We start from the raw sequence: 18,956 nt of genomic DNA, 5'->3' as shown, positions 1-18,956 counted from the left end.
TTAGTTTGATTTGTAGCCACTAGCAATATGATTTGGGGAAGTCACTTAAGTTTATTAAGTCTTGTTTTTCTTAGCTGCACAATGGGTATACTAGTATTTTCCTTATAGAATTATGTGAGGATTAATTAAGACAATGTATATGTGCTTGACACATAGTAAGTGCTCAATAAATTGTGTTTGATTGTCATAAGCCAGTGTTTCAGAAATATATATATATTTATCATACAGCTCCCAAAGGGGCTTGGAGTTTTTATTACATACTTTTTTTTTTTTTTTAAAGTAATCCTAGGGGCGCCTCGGTGGCTCAGTGGCTTAAGCCTCTGCCTTTGGCTCAGGTCATGACCCCAGGGTCCTGGGATAGAGCCCCGCATTGGACTCTCTGCTCAGCAGGGACCCTGCTTCCCCCCTCTCTCTCTGCTTGCTGCTCTGCCTACTTCTGATTTCTCTCTCTGTCAAATAAATAAATAAAATCTTTAAAAAAAAATAATAATCTCTTCATCCAGTATAGGGCTTGAACTCACGACCCCGAGATCAGGTGTCACATGCTCTACTGACTGAGCCAGCCAGGCATCCCAGAGCTCAGATATTTTATAAATAGCAGAGGCATATAGGGTGAATTGGGGGGAAAAGAGATTGGTAGGCAGACCAGCTGAGTTTGTTTTTGTTTTTAAGTGATTTTTAACTTTGTAAAACCAGTTAGTTGACAGTGACATTGGTATGAAGTAACAAAGGCATAAGCTGTGGTTTTGGAATAGAAGATAGAAGTTGGAAAAACAAGCCTCTCTGTCATCAGGTTCATGACATTATCACTTATAAAGATGCACCATTATTTGTGTACCATGAAGACTAAAAAAACATTGACAGACTCTAGCACAGCGCTGATCACTTAGAATTTTTATTTTATGCTTATTAAAGAGCTCTTTTAAGCTTATTTAGACATAGATTTTAATTGTATTGCATTTTATATAGTATCAAAAAAGGAAAGTGAAATAAACCGATACTCCTAAAACTTCTTCCCTTCCACAGCCCAGTGACTCTGAATAACTTCTTGTTGCAAAGTCATCATCTTCTGTGACATTTCATGTAATATCGTCCTCTCTGCCATCAAGAGCACGAGCGCTGCTGCATGGCTTTATTTATATATTTATTTATTTGACAGATGGAGATCACAAGTAGGCAGAGAGAGAGGAGGAAGCAGGCTCCCTGCTGAGCAGAGAGCCCGATTCGGGGCTTGATCCCAGGACTACAAGATCATGACCTGAGCTGAAGGCAGAGGCTTTAACCTGCTGAGCCACCCAGGCGCCCCAAGCTTCATGGCTTTAAAGAGCACTCCGCTATTGTCTCTAGAATTTTCCAAGCTGCAACAAGACTGATGCTGGTGTTTCTTGATCTTACCAGAAAGATCACTGCGGAGATTATCTAACTGCAACCAAGACTCAACATTCCTTTCTCAAATGGTTTGTTGATTGAAAAGGCAAGGGGTTGCATTCATGCTCCTAGAGAGAACAGCGGTGTTCATAGATGTGCAGCCTGGGACAGCTGGGCCTCAGGTTGCCTCATCCACAGCAATTTCAAGACGTATCCCAATTTCAGAGAACTGATAAATGAGAAAGAATATGCATCTGAGGACCGCTAAGTCCTCAGACTTAGTCAGAACGAATTGAAAAACTAGCTTGATCATTCTGGGAAAGTTTACCGAGCAACCTTAAAAACACAGTGGTCACAGCTGAAGTTATTTTGTTGTAAATTACTTGGAGAAATGCTCTACCAGCAATTTTTTTTTTTTTTTTTGAAACTCAAGATATTTTTAAGGAATTAGGTAACACTGATAAGTTCAGCAAAATGCCTGGATACAAATTCCTAGAATTTTACTGATCCATAAAAATGGCCAAAATTGTTTGAAACTGGCTAATGTAATAGTAATAATCTAATGCTTTCCTGTCTTTGAAAATGCCAGGTATTTCTAGCATGGTGAAATTTATTTTTATACTATTATCATTACTCTTACTACAGGCCTACATACTGATATAATGGTTTAACCTGATAGATTAAAGTTCAAAGACTGCATCTGGGCTGGTAGCATAAAAACTCTACATAGGATACAGAAATCTAGAAAGCAGAAAATAAAAGTCCTTAATGTTGCCATGGCAGCACCAGTTGCCTATGTTACAGTAAATATATTGGCAATGATTTCTGAAACTTTCTTTTGTGTTAGAAACCAGGCTAAAACTGAATCTCTAGGATGATAATGATTAAACATGTTTGTACTGTTTTTTCTGTCATCCCCTTCATTATTTACCTATTTGGAAGGTTCTCCAACTGCAAAAGTTGTATTTTGTAGGCAACAGTAATTTTCACTTTTCCACACGGTTGAGATGGATTATGGGAACTGTTCCTTTTTAATCGTCATAATGAGATATTTCTAAGAAAGTTTGTCCTGATTGAGAGTCCAGTTTGGAGCAGAAAATCCAGGACTTAATATTGTCGTAATTTTTGGATACCTCATTTTCTCTTCCCTTTTTTCTAAGATAATGGCTGGAGCCCTGAAAGCAGGTTAATTTTCCTATCCCATCTTGTTATATTTCCACAATTCCATGGCTGCTTTTTTATCCCCTAAGGTGTCTTTATCCCCTGTGTATTCTTATAAGTGAATGAACCCATTATTGGTGGTTGTAGGATCCCATGTCTGCCTTCCATTTCTGCTCATCATGGAGGAGTGTGTGTATGTACAAATGTGCTGCTGTTAAGTTCTGTCTTTGAAGAGACCTTTCACTAGTAGTGGAAAGAAAGGAGTCAGAACAATGATTCCTGGGTCAGACCTGGGTATGCCAGAGCTACAGAGACATCATGGATTTGAAGGCTACCTCTGTCACCAGGGAGGACCAGAAAGAAGGAGGGCATGACTGTGGGGTTCTCTCTGGCCCGGGGCCTTGCTGATAGTGGTACCTTTGACTCCCAGCTACAGTATAGAGGGCTTGTTTCTCCCCCACAGTGCCTTTCAGCTCAGCCTCTCGAGCACTTGAGTCACCTGTTGGGTATTCTGACCTTGCAGGAAAATAGTGGCAGGTTCAGATAGGCTGCTTAGAGTTTTAGAGACATAAGTCCCTGGTGATCTTGGAAGTGATTTTGGTAGTGAACTGTCACAGCTAGGTTTTATCAAATGGCCTGGGAAATTCAGAATAAAGAACGCCATTCCTATTAGATCTGGAACAGGTAATGGGGTTGGCGTTGAATGAAAAAATGTGATTTTAACCAAGAAGCAGTATTTCTGTAAAACTTTTCTGTCTGGCTCCTTTCTACTGTTATTACCTGCAATTTCATCATCTATTCACTTTAATTCTGTACAGTGTGATGTCTTTGGGGCCAGCGGGTATTTTTGTCTGCTAGTTGTAGAAGTGTTTGCTCTTAGGGCTCCACCGTGGCTGAGGGAGGCAGCCCCACCCCCTCCCCGGTTGCTTGGCACCAACCCTCCCTGGTTGTTGGGCATCTTGTTTACTGCTGCCCTTAATTCCCTGCAGGTGCGGAAGTACAAGAGCATGATCCTGGAAGACCTGGAGTCCGCCCTGGCAGAACACGCCCCCGCGCCACAGGAGGTTAACTCCGAGCTGCCACCTCTCACCATCGATGGAATTCCGGTCTCTGTGGACAAAATGACCCAGGTAAGGGGCGGGAAGTGAGGAGGAGACAGAAAGACAAGTCGCCCGGGTGTGGGCGGGCCTTCTCAGTTTTATGCTTAGTGATACCAGCAAGAGAGAGAGATACAGGTTGGGGTCTGACAGCATCTGGCAGGGTAGCAGCCTTGGGGTAGAGAATGTAGCCTCAGAAGAATGCTGTCCTCCATGGTTGGCAGTTCTTTCCTTTCATTTGGGCCCTTGGGTTCCATAAAGAAACTCGTAGCTCGGAATTGGTTTGCTTGGACAGGTGACTGTCAGGACTTTGATGAACCACCACCAAGCAGGGCAAGTAAACTGTTAGTCTTTCGGGCTAAGTTGCTCCTCTTTCCAAATTCTGAATACCACCGCGCTGTCGCCAAGGAAGGTTCCCCTCTCTGGGGAATAAGAATGGAAAACTCAGGATACCCCTCTGAGTCATTGCTTCTCTCCTCTTGCTTTGACGAGGGAAGTCAAGATGCACTTAGCCTGATAAATCAGCATTGCTCAGGAATTTTGCTGAGATTGTCCATTTTAAGTATCTCAGCTTTGAAAGTGATAGCTTAGGCAAGATCATATGCCCTTTTTATAACATATTTTCCTACCTTATTTCTTTATTAATGTATTCCTCTCTTGCTAAACCCAGTTGTGGGTTTTCTTATCGGATTCAGTCTTCCAGCAGCATTTAACACAGTTGATTATTCCGTCCTTTAAACACTTCCTGCTCTCTCTTTCTGCCCGCACACTCTCCTGAATGTCCTCCTGCCTCGTTCTCAGCTTTTCTGCCGGCTCTTCCTCCTGTTCGCAGTGATCAGGATTGGCATGTCTGTTTCTCTAGTTTCTTTCCAAGTGGTCTCATCTGTCCTGTGGGCTTTATGTCCCCTCTGTATCCTGTTTATAGCCCAGCTTATAGCGCTCACTCTAGACATCCAGTGCCCAGCATGCCCCAGACACAGAACCTTGGATTGCACCATTCCACTCCTTCTGCAATCCCCGTGTCAGTGACCAGCACCACAGTCCATCTGGTCGCTCAGGTGCCGGCATAGGAGCAACCCTCCGTTTCCCTGTTTTGCCCTCACTCCCACATGAGTCATTAGCACATCATGTCAGTTCAGCTCTGAGATGGGCCCTGGATCTGACCATTCTTCTCAGTTCCTGTCACCGCCCTCGCCCAAGCCAAGTATCTCTCACATAGAGACTATTTCACCTGATCGATTCTGTTGCTCTCCATTTTGCCACTCTTACCCCGCTGAAGTCTATACTTCACGGAACCACCAGAGGTTTTTTCCAAAACTTAGATCAGCTCATATCACTGTCTTATTTAAGCCCTTGAATGGCTTTCCACCATACCTAGAGTCAAATTCAGATTGCTGGGGCCTCTGAGGCCATGTTTAACCTGAGAATCCAGCCTTTTCCAGCTCCCTTGTTCAGTCTCCTGCTCAGTCACTGTGCTCTGGCCACCCTGGCCCTCTTTTTGTCAAAACACTCCAAGCCCATTTTTTTAAGATTGGCAGTTTCCTCTGCCAGAAATGTTGTTCTCCCAGATCATTACGTGCTTATTAACCTTATCCTGTTCAAAGTCTGGCTCAGACGTCACCTCGTGAGACAAGCCTTTCTCAATTATCCCATCTAATGGAGCTTCTCCTTGCTACTGAGTCACTGCCCAGAACATCTCCTATTTTACTGTCCTGGAAACACCGATTACTGCCTGAAATCATCTTCATTAACATGTATACTTACCTGCTATCTCTTCAGCTAGAATTCGAGAGCAGGGCCCTAGAGAGTTTTGTTCTTGACTGCCATCCACTACAGCTCGCGGCACCTGAAGAACCTCTCAGTTCTAAATAACAGTATCTGTCCAGTAGATGACCTAAGAGTCAGAGTAAAACGCATCCAGCGTGGTAGGTGCCTGGATTGGAAATCTCCTGAGTGCGTGGCCCCTGGCTGCAGACATGCACGCTGCTAATCAGGAGATGGCACTTTTTTCCTGCTGAGTCTGAACCCACCACTTGGCCTAAAGCGATACATTAGTTTGTAAAGCTACATTGGGATCTTTTGCTTATTGGATTCACAAATCTTTCTGTGAACACTTGAAGAATATCTAAATAATGGTTCAGAAAGGAAAGCATTAGCTTAACTTTTTTCCTGTCACTTCATACCTATTATTCTATCCTTAAGACTGTTCTAATTAAAGAAAATAAGGAGAATTTTTTTTTTTACCTGATTGATGTACGGAATCTACTCAGTGCCTCAGATACAAGGTATCTATAAGGTTAACTAAGCTTCTGATTAAGACTACTCTGTTAGGCATGTGAGGTGTTGTGCTCTCTCCTGTGCATATCAAAATTTAACCTTGTATATGTCACGCCCTCCAGGTAAGCAAGGATGTATGTCCATGGCATTGTTTACAATAGGAAAATCTGAGAACAAAGTGCTTGAATAAATTATAGTGGTGATGTTTAGAATTTACATGAGAAGATGAGCAGCTCCCAAAAGAGACCAGAAATTTACTATTCAGTGAAATATTGGATACCAAAAATGCTGATGTGTTCTCTATTGCTGTGGGACAGAGTTCTGGTAGTTTTTAACTGCTTGTAAAAATAACATTTTTTATGTACTCTAATTCAAGTGCTTTATTTAGTACTTTGTTTAGTGCTTTGTATTGTGGTTCTTTGGGAGAGGGTTAGATTTTTTTTTTTCAGGGGATACATAATTGAGTTAATCAATTTCATTTGTTTAAAACATGCACACAAAACTTGTGCGCGCACGTGTGTGTATGTGTGTTGCATGTGTGTAAAACTTCAGAGCAATATAAACCTATTTACTCTCACACCATAATATTAACAGTGATTATCTGTGCATGGTGGCATTATGGGTGATGTTTATTTTCTTTGTCTAATAAGCATGAATTACTTTTTTAACCATAGAAACACAAAGAATATTTTCTTTATTTATATTAAACTTGAATTTTTTTAAAGATTTTTATTTATTTATTTATCTTTTTTTTTTTTTTTAAAGATTTTATTTATTTATTTGACAGAGAGAGATCACAAGTAGGCAGAGAGGCAGGCAGAGAGAGGAGGAAGCAGGCTTCCTGCTGAGCAGAGAGCCCGATGCGGGACTCTCGATCCTAGGACCCTGAGATCATGACCTGAGCTGAAGGCAGCGGCTTAACCCACTGAGCCACCCAGGCGCCCAAGATTTTTATTTATTTGACAGACAGAAATCACAAGCAGGCAGAGAGGTAGGCGGCGGGGTGGTGGGGAGCAGGCTCCCTGCTGAGCAGGGATCCTGATGTGGGGCTCGATCCCAGAACCCTGGGATCATGACGGGAGCTGAAGGCAGAGGCTTTAACCCACTGAGCCACCCAGGTGTCCCTAAACTTGAATTTTTTAAAGTATAAGTGTGTTGAACTTTATGTTGGGTAAAGATGTCAACACTCTCTTTATTTCTCTTATTTTTCTCTTCTATAGCTACGATGTTTTGGAAGGCACACTACTAAGTTATTTACAGGGGTATCTCATTTAATCCTTGCTCTCTAGAGTGTATATATCATTCCTCTTTCATAGTCAAGGAAGCAGAACTCACATGCAGTCAGTAGCCATGAAGGACTAAGTAAATTTAATTGGACACCAATTCTAGAATTCGGACCATATGGGTGATTCAGGACTTCCTTGAAGTGATAAAATTCCAGAATGGTAAAAGTGCACTGTAACAGAGCTGGACTTCGGTTAACCAGACAGCTCTATGCATCATCTTATCAGCACTGAGTGCAGTGGAAATAACTAATGTTTATATTGATGATCCTAACTCACAAACATAATTCTGTATGCAATCCTAAGATGAGTTCTCAGTCATCCAAAGAGTAAATTGTATTCGATACTGTTCTAATGTAATGTGTTCCATTATTTTAATTCTTTACAAATTTGAGAATTAGTCTGGTTTTTACAGTTGGAAGGTCTAGTCTCTAGTCCCAGTCCTACCACATACAGCCCTGGCTCCCAGTTTTATCTTCTGAAAATGAGAATACTATATGCCCTCCTACTTTATGGAATCAGAGGAAGAAAAAACGAGGTATTATATGGGAAAGTGCTTTGAAAATGAAGGCATCACACAAAGATAGTATTGCCAATTATTAATACTAACTGTTTATATTACCTATATTAACTTTTGAGTAACCTGAACATATCATTTCTCACCCATTTTTCACTTACAGAAAGTTAGTGAACCTGGAATTTTTATTTGGCTCAGCAATGAAGTGGGACAATACAGGTGACAATATACTGAAAAACTGAGGCATAAAGAGAGGAAGCAATTTATGAAGCAAGTTAGTGACAAACAGAAATGGTATTAAAGGGTAGAGTCCTTACTGCCAGTGCTTTCTCTCTCTCGAACTATATTGTGATTATTACTCAAATTGAGTATTTCAGCTAATCTATGCTAAACATTTACTGTTTTAAAGGAAATTTTTTTTTTTTTTTTTAAGGATTTTATTTATTTGACAGAGAGACAGCAAGAGAGGGAACACATGAATGGGCAGTGGGAGAGGGAGAAGCAGGCTCTCTGCTGAGCAGGGAGCCCAATGTGGGGCTCGATCCCAGGACCCTGGGATCATGACCTAAGCCAAAGGCAGGCATTTAATGACTGATCACACGGGCGCCCCTTAAAGACAACTATCACAATTGTCTCTTACACAAATTGAAATTACATATGATAGAATATCTTAAGTTCTATGTGAACTAAATGCTCTTGTTCTTTTAGGAAGCAGCTCTGTAGTTTTTGTTGTTTTTTTATTAACTTTTGGTTTTGGTATACATATCATACTATGTTAGTAATAGAATGTTTACATAAACATTTACTTAGAAACAGAAACTGTTATAAACATATCTTGATCCTGATGAAGGGGTGTGTGTGTGTGTGTGTGTGGTAAAAAATACATAGCTCTATAGTATTTTTAGTGCTAAAATGAAAACTTGCATTTCTAGGTACCTTTAAGAATAGTGGCTAGAACTTGTCCCATATCTGCCTATCTCCTGGCATAAGAGTTGAAGGAGGTTAAGATAAGACTTAGCAGAAGAAATCATTATTTTGTTGTAAATTCTGCAACCCCAGGATTCATTTGCAATGAAACAATGATGCCATCTTTTTCAAGAGATTTTGAAAGCCAGGTTAGCAAAATTTTGTAGGATACTTCAGACCAGAAACCAGAAAATGGGCTAATTTGTGCTTCTCAAACTTCAGTGTTCATAAGAATTACCTGAGAGTCTTGTCATTTAAATTCAGACTGTGACTCAGTTGGTCTTGAGTGGGACCTGAGATTCTGCCTTCTAGCAAGCTCCAAGATGATGTTGGTGCTGTTGCTAATTCCAGACTGCACTTTGAATTTAGGAATTACATCGTTGCTTAAAGCCTTTAAGCAATGATTATGATTTTGCTAGTGAGCAGTCAGTTCTGCGCTTTACCACACTTGAGTCCAGTAGGATTCTCTTGTTCTTGGGAAGTTGTAAATCTTCTTGGAATTTGTCTTAGAAGAGATCCAGGCAAAAATTGTAATTATAGAAGAAACATCTCTGGAAAGAACAATACAGGATTCCCAGTTGAAATGCAGTCCTTTTTGAGACAAAGAAGGGCACTACATAATGATAAAGGGATAAAATCAGAAATTAAAGGAAGTAACACCTGACACCATAGAAATAGAAAGTATTATGAAAAATTGTATGCCAGTAAATTGGACAACCTAGAAGAAATGGGTAAATTCATAGAAACATACACTCTTCCAAAACTGGATCAGTAAGAAATAGAAAATTTGAACATTTCCATTACTAGTTAAAACTGAATTGTTTTTTTAAAAAGTCTTTCAGGGTACCTGGCTGGCTCAGTCAAAAGAGTGTGTTACTCTTACCCTCAGGGTCCTGAGTTTGAGCCCCACGCTGGGTGTGGAGATTACTTAAATAAATAAATAAATGCATACATACATACATACATACATACATACATATACATACTTCTAAAAATAATTAACAGGGGAGCCTGGGTGGCTAGATTGGTTAAGTGTCTGCTTCCGCTCTGGTCATGGTCCCAGGGTCCTGGGATCAAGTCCTGCATCAGGCTCCCTGCTCATCAGGTAGCCTGCTTCTCCCTCTTTCTCTGCTGCTCCCCCTGCTTGTACTCTCACTGTCAAATAAGTAAAATCTTTAAAAAATAAAAATAATTAACAATTAAAACAAGAAACAAACAAAAATCTAGGACCGAATGGCTTCATAGGTGCATTCTACCAGATTTTTATTTTTTATTTTTTTTTATTTTTTTTATTATTTTTTTTTTTTTTAAGATTTTATTTATTTATTTGACAGACAGAGATCACAAGCAGGCAGAGAGGCAGGCAGAGAGAGAGGAGGAAGCAGGCTTCCTGCTGAGCAGAGAGCCCGATGTGGGGCTCGATCCCAGGACTCTGAGATCATGACCTGAGCCGAAGGCAGCGGCTTAACCCACTGAGCCACCCAGGCGCCCCCCTACCAGATTTTTAAAGAAGAGTTCTTTAAACTTTAAAAATTTGTTCTTAAACTATTCCAAAAAAAGGAGGAAGAGAAATTTTCAAATTCATTCTGTGAGGCCAGCATTACCATGATATCAAAACCAGAAAAAGGCACTACAAAAAGGAAAACTACAGGCCAATATCTCTGATGCACAAAGGTGTAAAAATCCTCAACAAAATATTAGCAAACTGAATTCAACAATACATTTAAGAAAAAATTCTTCATCATGATCAAATGAGATTTATTCCAGGAATGCAAGAGTGCTTCAGTATTCACAAATAAATCAATGTGATACATCCCATTAAAAAGAGGAAGGTTAAAAACCATATGATTATCTCATGAAATGCAGAGAAAGATTTGACATAATACAATATCTGTTCATGATAAAAAACTTCAACAGATTGCTTTTAGAGAGAGTATACCTCAACATAATAAAGGCTGTATATGAAAAGTCCATAGATAACATCATATACTCAGTGGTGAAAAACCTTTTCCTCTAAGATCAAGAACAAGACAAGGATGTCTACTCTCACCACTTTTATTCAGCTTAGTACTGGAAATCTTAGCCACAGTAATCAGACAAGAAAAAGAAATAAAAGGCATCCAGTTGGTGAGGAAGAAGTAAAACTGTCACTATTTGCAGATGACATGGTACTATATGGAAACCCTAAATACACCACCGAAAAACTATTAGAACTAATAAATAAATTCAGTAAAGTTCCAGGAAACAAAATTAATATACAGAAATTATTGTAGTCTATACCCTAATAACAAAGTAGAAGAAAGAGAAATGAAGAAAACAATTCCATTTACAAATGCACCAAAAAGAATAAAATACTTCAGAATAAACTTAACCAAGGAGGTGAAAGACTATATTCTGAAAACTATAAGACATTGATAAAAGAAATTGAAGACAACACAAACAAATGGAAAGGCATACTATGCTCATGGATTGGAAGAATTAATATCATTAAAGGGTGCCTGGCTGGCTCAGTTGGTAGAGCATGCAACTCTTAATCACAGGATCATGAGTTCAAGCCCACATTGGATGTGGAGCCTACATAAAATTCAAAAATTAATTAAATAATTAATTAATATCATTAAAATGTCCATACTACCCAAAGCAATCTATAGATCAGTGCAACCCCTATCAAAATTCCAATAGCATTTTTGACAGAATTAGAACAAATAATCCTAAAACTTGTATGGAATCACAAAAGACCCAAAATAGCCAAAGCAGTCTTTAGAGAGAACAACAAAGCTGGAAATATCACAAGTCCAGATTTCAAAATATACCATAAACCTATAGTAATGAAAACAGTATGGGAACAACACAAAAATAGACACAAAGATCAATACAACAAAGAGCCCAGAAATAACCCCATTAATGGTCAATTAATCTGTGACCATAGAAGCAAGAATATTCAATGGGGAAAAGACACTTGGTGTTGGGAAAACTGGATAGCTACATGCAAAAGAATGAAACCTGACCACTTACTTTCACCATAAATAAAAATAAAACTCAAAATGGATTAAAGACCTAAATGTGAGAACTGAAACCATAAAACTATTAGAAGAAAACATACGCAGTGATCTCTTGGATATTGCCTTCACAACATATTTATGGGTGTGTCTTTTCAGGCAAGGAAAACAAAGCAAAAATAAACTATCGGGACTGTGGCAGAATAAATATATTTTGCACGCAAAGGAAATGGTCAACAAAACCAAAAGGCAGCCTACTGAATATGAGAAAATATTTACGGATGATATATCTGTTAAAGGGTTAATATCCAAAATATATGAAGAAGTTATACAAATCAATACCAAAAAACCCCCAACAATCCAATTTTTTTAAATGGGCAGAAAACCTGAATAGACATTTTTCCAAAAAAGACGTACAGATGGCCAAAAGACACATGAAGAGATGCTCAACACCACTCATTGTCAGGGAAGAAATCAAAACCACAATAAGATATCACCTCACACCAATCAAAATGGCTGGTATCCAAAAGACAGGAAATAAGTTGGTGGTGATGTAGAGAAAATGGAACACTTACGCACTGTTGGTGGAAATGTACATTGGTGCAGCCACTGTGGAAAACAATGGAGGTTTCTCTAAAAATTAAAAATACTGGTACTCTGGGGCACCTGGGTGTCGCAGTTGGTTACACAACCAGCTCTTGGTTTCAGTTCAGGTCATGATCTCAGGATCGTGAGATTGGGTTCTATGCTGCGTGTGGAGCCTGCTTAAGATTCTCTCTCTCTCTCTTCCTCTGCCCCTCCCCACACCGCTTGCACTCTCTGTCTCTCTTTAAAAAAAAAAAAAAAATTGGCGCCTGGCTGGTTCAGTCAGAAGACATGCATCCCTTGATCTCTGGGTCATGAGTTAAAGCCCCACGTGGGGTATAGAAATTACTTATATAAAAAAACTTAAAGTTTTTAAAAAATAGAAATACCATGTGATCCAGTAATTCTACTACTGGGTATTTACCCAAAGAAAACAGAAATACTAATTCAGAAAGGTATATGCACCCCTGTGTTTATTGCAACATTATTTACAATAGTCAGGATATGAAAGCAACCTAAGTATCCACCCACAGATGAATGGATAAGGAAGAGGTGGTATATACACAATGGAATATTACTCAGCTGTTAAAAAGAATGAGAGCTTGCCTTTTGTGACAACATGGATGCACCTCTCGGGTGTTATGCTAATGAAATAAGTCAGCCTGAGAAAGACAAATACTCTATGATTTCACTTTTATGTGGAATCTAAAAAACAAAACAGACTCTTAAATACAGAGAACAAACTGGTTGTTGCCACAGGGGAGGTGAGTGGGGGCATGGGCAAAATAGATAAAGGGGATTTAGAGGTACAAACTTCTAGTTATAAAATAAGTCATGGAGGTGAAACAATAGGGAATATAGGGGGACAGGATGGCTCAATGATTAAGCATCTGCCTTGATCCCAGAGTCTTGGGATTGAGCCCTGCATAGGAAGCTGCTGCCCCCTCTCCCTCTGCCTGCCGCTCCCCTTACTTGTGCTTGTGCGCTCTCTCTGTCAAATAAATAAATAAAAATTTTTTAAAAATAGGGAATATAGTCAATAATGTAATAACATTGTATGGTGACAGATGGTGACTACACTTATTTGGTGAGTACTGAGTAATATTTAGAATTGTCAAACCAATATATTGTACACCTAAAACTAATATAAATATTCTATAGTAATTATACTTCTAAAAATTCTGCTACTTTTCCCTGTCTCTTCCCTTTCCTCACCTGAACTTACTGTCCTCCTCTTACTCTCACTGGGGCAGTCTTTGTTGCTTTAATATTCCCTTGGGCTGATGATGCAATAGGATAGTAATTCCTCACCAGTTTTCAAGAAAAATCTTCAGAAACATTCAGCACAGTGATTGCTTCATTAAGAAGAAGTTATCCACATGGCTTGACATGTTTTACTTTGAAAATATTAGTCAGCTGTCAATTTAGGTTTTTTGAGTATTGTTTTGAAAAAGCATAGGTCTGGCCTCTTCTACCCAAAGAGTAGAAACATTAAAAGACAAATATTGTGTGTGATTCCACTTCTATGACGTATCTAGAATGGCCAAATTCATAGAGACAGAGAAAGTAGAATTTATCACGGCCAGGGGAAGGGTAGAAATGGAGAGTTACTGCTTAATGCATACAGAGTTTCTGTTTGGGATGATGATGAATGAATTCTGGAAGTCAGAGCGATGGTTGTACAGCATTGTGAATGCACTTAGTGCCACTGAATTGTGCATATTAAAGGGATAAATTTTATGCTATGTATATTTTATGATAAAAAAAATATTTATAGAGTGGTCTTCGAACTTGACCACATAGTAAAATCATCTGGAGAACTTAAAATTCTAGTGCCCAGGCCATACTCCAGAACAATTAAAACAGAATCTTTGGGGCCGAGATCCAGGCATGTATAGTGTTTAAACTTTCCAGGAGATTCCAATGTGCAGCCAACTTTGAGAACCACTGTTGTAGGTAACAGTTCCAAACTGCTTCTCCCTACTGTAATGGCAAAATCTATATGCAAAGTAGGCCTTTTCTACCATCTAATTTATCAAAAAATGTTTATGTATATGATGACATTTTGTAAATACTAGGTAGACAGGATGAGATTAAGAGACTAACAAATTTATTGGTAACAAAAGTATTGAATTCTTAAGTAGAACATAAGCATGTTTTGAGTAGAGTAAAAGAATAATGACATGTTTCAGAATACTAATAGAGGGGAATAGGCATATAAATTCTATATGCAGGTTACAACTAGACTAGAGGAAAATATTTACAGATTATATGGCAAAGTGTGGTAATATCCAGAACAGATTAATAAGAAAGGGATAATTAGAAAAAGAAGTAAAGCATTCTGAACAATTAACAAAAGAAAAATCAATAAATGTATAAAAAGATTCTCAATTTCATGTAATGAAAATTAAAATAATTATCATTTCCCCCACATTCAATGAATCGAAATAAGAAAGCTGGGTAACAAAATTTGAGGGAGGGTTTGGAAACTATAGGTATTGTGCATATTGTTAATGGGAGTGGTGTTGGCACTTTTTGGAGGACAATTTGGCAGTATGTGTTAAAATGTTAAATGCAGGGGCATCTGGGTGGTTCAGTAGGTTAAGCATCCACCTCTTGATCTCAGGGTTGTGAGTTTAAGCTCTGAGTTGGTTTCCACACTAGGCATGGGGCCTACTTAAAAAAAAAAAAAAAAAAAAAAAAAAATTAAATGCGTATGCCACCTAACCAGCAATTTCACTTCCCTGCTAGAAACCCACACCTGTGCACAAAGAAACATTTTTACAAGCACTGTAAATAACCTAAATGCTTATCAGCAGGAGAATGGTTAAAGAATCGGAAAATCTATATCATGGATACTAGGGAACTACTTTTTAAAAATGAGATTTTTCTAGTTGCACTACCATGAGAAGATCTCTGTGACAATATGTTGAGTGGATAAAGTGAGTTTTAGTAAAATATGTACAATATGGTACCATTTGTGTTTTCTTCCATCACATAAAACTGCTTTTCAGGGGCGCCTGGGTGGTTCAGTCAGTTAAGGGTCTGCCTTTGGCTCAGGTCATGATCCCAGAGTCCTGGGATCAGGTTCTGCATTGGGCTCCCCACCCAGCAGGGAGCCTGCTTCTCTCTCTCCTTCTGCCTACTGCTCCCCCTGCTTGTGCTCTGTGTGTGTGTGTGTGTGTGTGTGTGTGTCAAATAAATGAAATCTTTTTTAAAAATTTTAAAAAATAAAACTGTGCTTTCCATCATGTATTCATGTAAACGCATAGAATTTGATGTGTAAGTAGGGATATTCTGCTGCTGACAGGTGACTGCATTGGGAAAGGCAGATGGAGAAGAGGACTTAGTTTATCTAGATTTTTGTACAGAAGAGTACAGCTGAGATGAGGTAGCAGAAACGGACCAATCTGAAACTCCTTCAAAGGGAAGATAGAATTTTAAGAGCAATTTGATGAACACGAGGGAACAGTTTGATAGGTTGATGGGGTGCGAAGACAGCAGAAGGGTTGGCTTGAGAGAAGAGTCTCGAAATGAGTGTCTTCATTAACTGTCCCTCCTATTCTCTGAACTTATCTTTCCTCCCAAACTTGTTCTTCCCATGTTTCTGTGGGAACGTGTTTTATGGGGAAATGAGATTAAAAGGAACCAGTGTTTCTGCTGGGACTACAAGGGAATGGAGGATATAGGATTGGTGTTTCTAATAAGGAAAGTCACTTTCATTATCTCTATGAACAGAGGTTGGTGGTAGAAACAAAAAAATCATTTTGCTTTTGCTTTCTAATACCCTTTAAATATCAATTTGAATGTAATTGAATCTGTTGACCTGAAAGGTCATGATTTAAAATAAAATCATGAAGGCACAGTCTGAAAATTCCCCAGTCTTCCTCCTTTGCCACGTTCCTTTTTCCCTGTAGTCTATAGAAAACATCACCTGCCAGCACAGTTTTATTTCAGCAGCCTTCTCATGAAATTTGTTATGTATAATCTCATCTTTTTAATGGAGGGGGAGTTGGCAAACATTTTGAGAAGCCTTTTCTTGGTAACTGAATCAAAATAGACACTAGGGGCCACAAAAATCCTAGACTCTGGTATAAGCAAAGATAGAATGAGAGCAGATGGGCATTTGGAAATATATAAGGGTAATGCATTATTGGACAGCAAAGAATTTACTGAATTTATAAGTGGAAAATTTCTAACATAGTGAGAATTCTCTCATTTTGGGTGGATTAAACTTTTTAGAATTTCAGAAAATCTTTTTTGAAAACATCAATGGTTTCCACATAATCTTTACTCTTGACTGACACTAGCAGGAATTTATCTTTTTTTTTTTTTTTTTCTGAATGTGCCCTGGAAGGAGTGGTACTTTCTACTGTTTGCTGGTCTGGGGTGGGTTTACTGACCGAACAGGGCACTTTAAGCCCATAGAGAACCCTAAATCAGAATGAGAGACTGGGAAAGCTTGTTGCGGCCCAATTAAAGGACAGCCTGAGAGGGTAGGCTTTACCTTTGCTGATCCTGTTGATTGTCTCCTCTGGGGATTAAAGACAAACCTTCCCTAACAAGCACATTGAGTAGCTTGGGTTTCCAAAACTCTCCAGGACCAGTAATTAATCCAACTGGTAATGAGAGCACAGTGCTGAATTCTGGAAAGAAATCATTTAACTCTTTCTATACTGAATAATTCATTTTCCCTTATTGATAATGCCTTTTAGCCTGAGCACTGTTTATTTGGGACAGTATTAAATAATAGTCTGATGGAAAATCATCTTTTTCAGTGAAGTCACGTCATTTTCATGCATTTAAAAGCAAAGAATGGTCTTTGTCCCCCAAATGTACAGACATGAAAAGTGAACTTTTATAGTAGAAAGCACTTTTTAACCTCTTGTTTTGATATGGGGACAAATTCATATAGTTGATAATTAGTAAAAAGTTAAAATCTACTTCTGAATTAGAACTTGTATACCAGCAGTTATATTTCACTCAGATCCCATTTTTTAATTTCTGATGGAGTTTTGCCTGTGGTTGCAACCTTCCTCATCTGTTGTTTGTTTCTCCTACTCTCTTCTTCCCAAGACTTTGAGACATTTCCCATCCAGAGATTTCTAGCACATGGAACATCTCAGACAGGCTGCCTAGTTCCAGTTCTCTCTTCTAATTAATGATTACACTTGAGTCCCATTTTCTGATGACTTTCATTCGTAATCTGCTTGTACACTTTTTTTTTTAAGTGCTCCAAGATCCCACAGAGCAAATCACCTGAGCCATCTGTGCATTGTGGTGTGCTGGTAACAGCTTGCTTCCTCAGGACACGGAATTGGCCCTGATGGTCACTTTTTGATTCCAGCATTCTTTATTTCTGATCTTCAACCATGTTTACATGATACATATAAACTCATTCTTCTGCTTCCTTCTGCCTTTTCCACCATACCCACCATACCGGACATGAAAAATGGAGGATAAATGCCTTTCCATACATCACGGTGTGTTTGGTACTAGAAAACTGTTTCAGAACATTGACTTTTTCTTTGAATTTAAGAAAGAGCCGATGACTGAAATAATAATAAAACTGCTGTTAAGTCAATGCAACATGTGTATATCCCCACTATCTCTGATCCTTTGAATTGATCTGTATACTTACATTATCATTTTGCAGTTGAGAACATTAAGATTCAGAGGGGGCTGGGGTTCAGAGCCAGCTCTCTGAGTCTAGAGCTTGTGTTCTTACTACTGATTGACAAGAAGTTGACTCGAGAAGTAGTCAGGAAATATTTCACAAAGAATGTGAGATTTGCTGGGCAAATAAGGAATGAGTGTCGGCATTGGAGTGGTAGCTTGAGAAGGTACTCCAGTAAGGGGAACAAATTGAAAGGCATAGATGCAGGAATGAGTTTAGTTCTTAAGATAGTGCAGAGACTCACCCAAATAGGACCAAGGCTGCCTGTTGTCAATTAGCAGGAACTGAGTGTGCTGGGAGGCCGGATTGTGCTGGAAGAGCTAGACAGAGGAGTCTAGTTTGGTTGCTAGGAGTGAGAAGCCGTTTAAAAGTTAACACTTAGGGAAACCTGCATGGGATGCGGAAGAAAGGGGAGAACGTGTTGTTCCTCAAACCAACTAGAAGGATGCACTAGCCTTGGGCTAGGAATGGGGATGAGGTGGGTATGGAGAAGAAGGGATGGAGAGCACAGACATTTCAAAGAAGAAAGAATTGAACTTGCAGTGAGTAGCTAGGTGGGTGTGGAAGGAAAGAGGTAAAGCTGACAGATTTTGAGCTTGGCTGTCTAGGGAATAAAAGTGGGGTTCTACTAGCAAATACTAAGACAGGTGGATGGAGAGAAGGCAGAGGAGGGTTTTAAGTGCATAGGTCGGTGCTCTGCCCACACTTCCTATAACCTGTGAGTCCTTGCAACCCAGTGAAAGCCTGATGGGAGAGAGCCAAAAAGCAAGACAGGATGGAAGGTGTCCATCACCAGGTGCCAGGGTGACCCAGAGCTGAGGGGTGTGGGAAACTATGATGGGAATGGGTGTGGGATCAAAAGCTGAAAGTCGTCAGAATCGGAGAATGTATGGAGTTCCAGGTGGGACTGGAGTGGTCTCTGTCCGCCAAGTGTTTCTGATGGCGTGTTTCTAAACTTTGTAGTCTTATGTTAATTTAGAGCTCTTGAGCCGTACATTGTTATCTCCAGACTGCCAGGTCTGGATA

General features: G+C 39.3%; 1 protein-coding gene and 1 long non-coding RNA gene across 13 annotated transcripts in view; one reads left to right on the top strand and one right to left on the bottom strand.

The window, feature by feature from the left end:
- The window catches only part of NRF1 (nuclear respiratory factor 1), a 146,434-nt gene that overhangs the window by 78,215 nt on the left and 49,263 nt on the right, over window positions 1-18,956 (top strand). For all 12 annotated transcript variants that reach the window (XR_014301478.1, XR_014301479.1, XR_014301480.1 and 9 more), the window contains exon 5: window positions 3,519-3,659. Coding sequence is in view for 9 of the 12 variants with exons in the window: in XM_082694032.1 (XP_082550158.1) it covers window positions 3,519-3,659 (141 nt within the window). In the remaining 3 variants the exon portion in view is untranslated. The remainder of the gene's footprint in view (window positions 1-3,518; window positions 3,660-18,956) is intronic.
- LOC309845747 lies at window positions 880-5,629 on the bottom strand. The gene is made up of 2 exons (XR_014301492.1): window positions 5,391-5,629; window positions 880-1,597 (listed from the first exon to the last, which is right to left on the bottom strand). It is a non-coding gene; the product is annotated as an uncharacterized lncRNA (long non-coding RNA).

Source organism: Mustela nivalis (genome assembly GCF_964662115.1).
Source record: "Mustela nivalis genome assembly, chromosome: 12".
Lineage (NCBI taxonomy): Eukaryota > Metazoa > Chordata > Mammalia > Carnivora > Mustelidae > Mustela > Mustela nivalis.
Note: the sequence above shows the minus strand (reverse complement) of the source record. Positions and strands in the feature narration are given on the sequence as shown.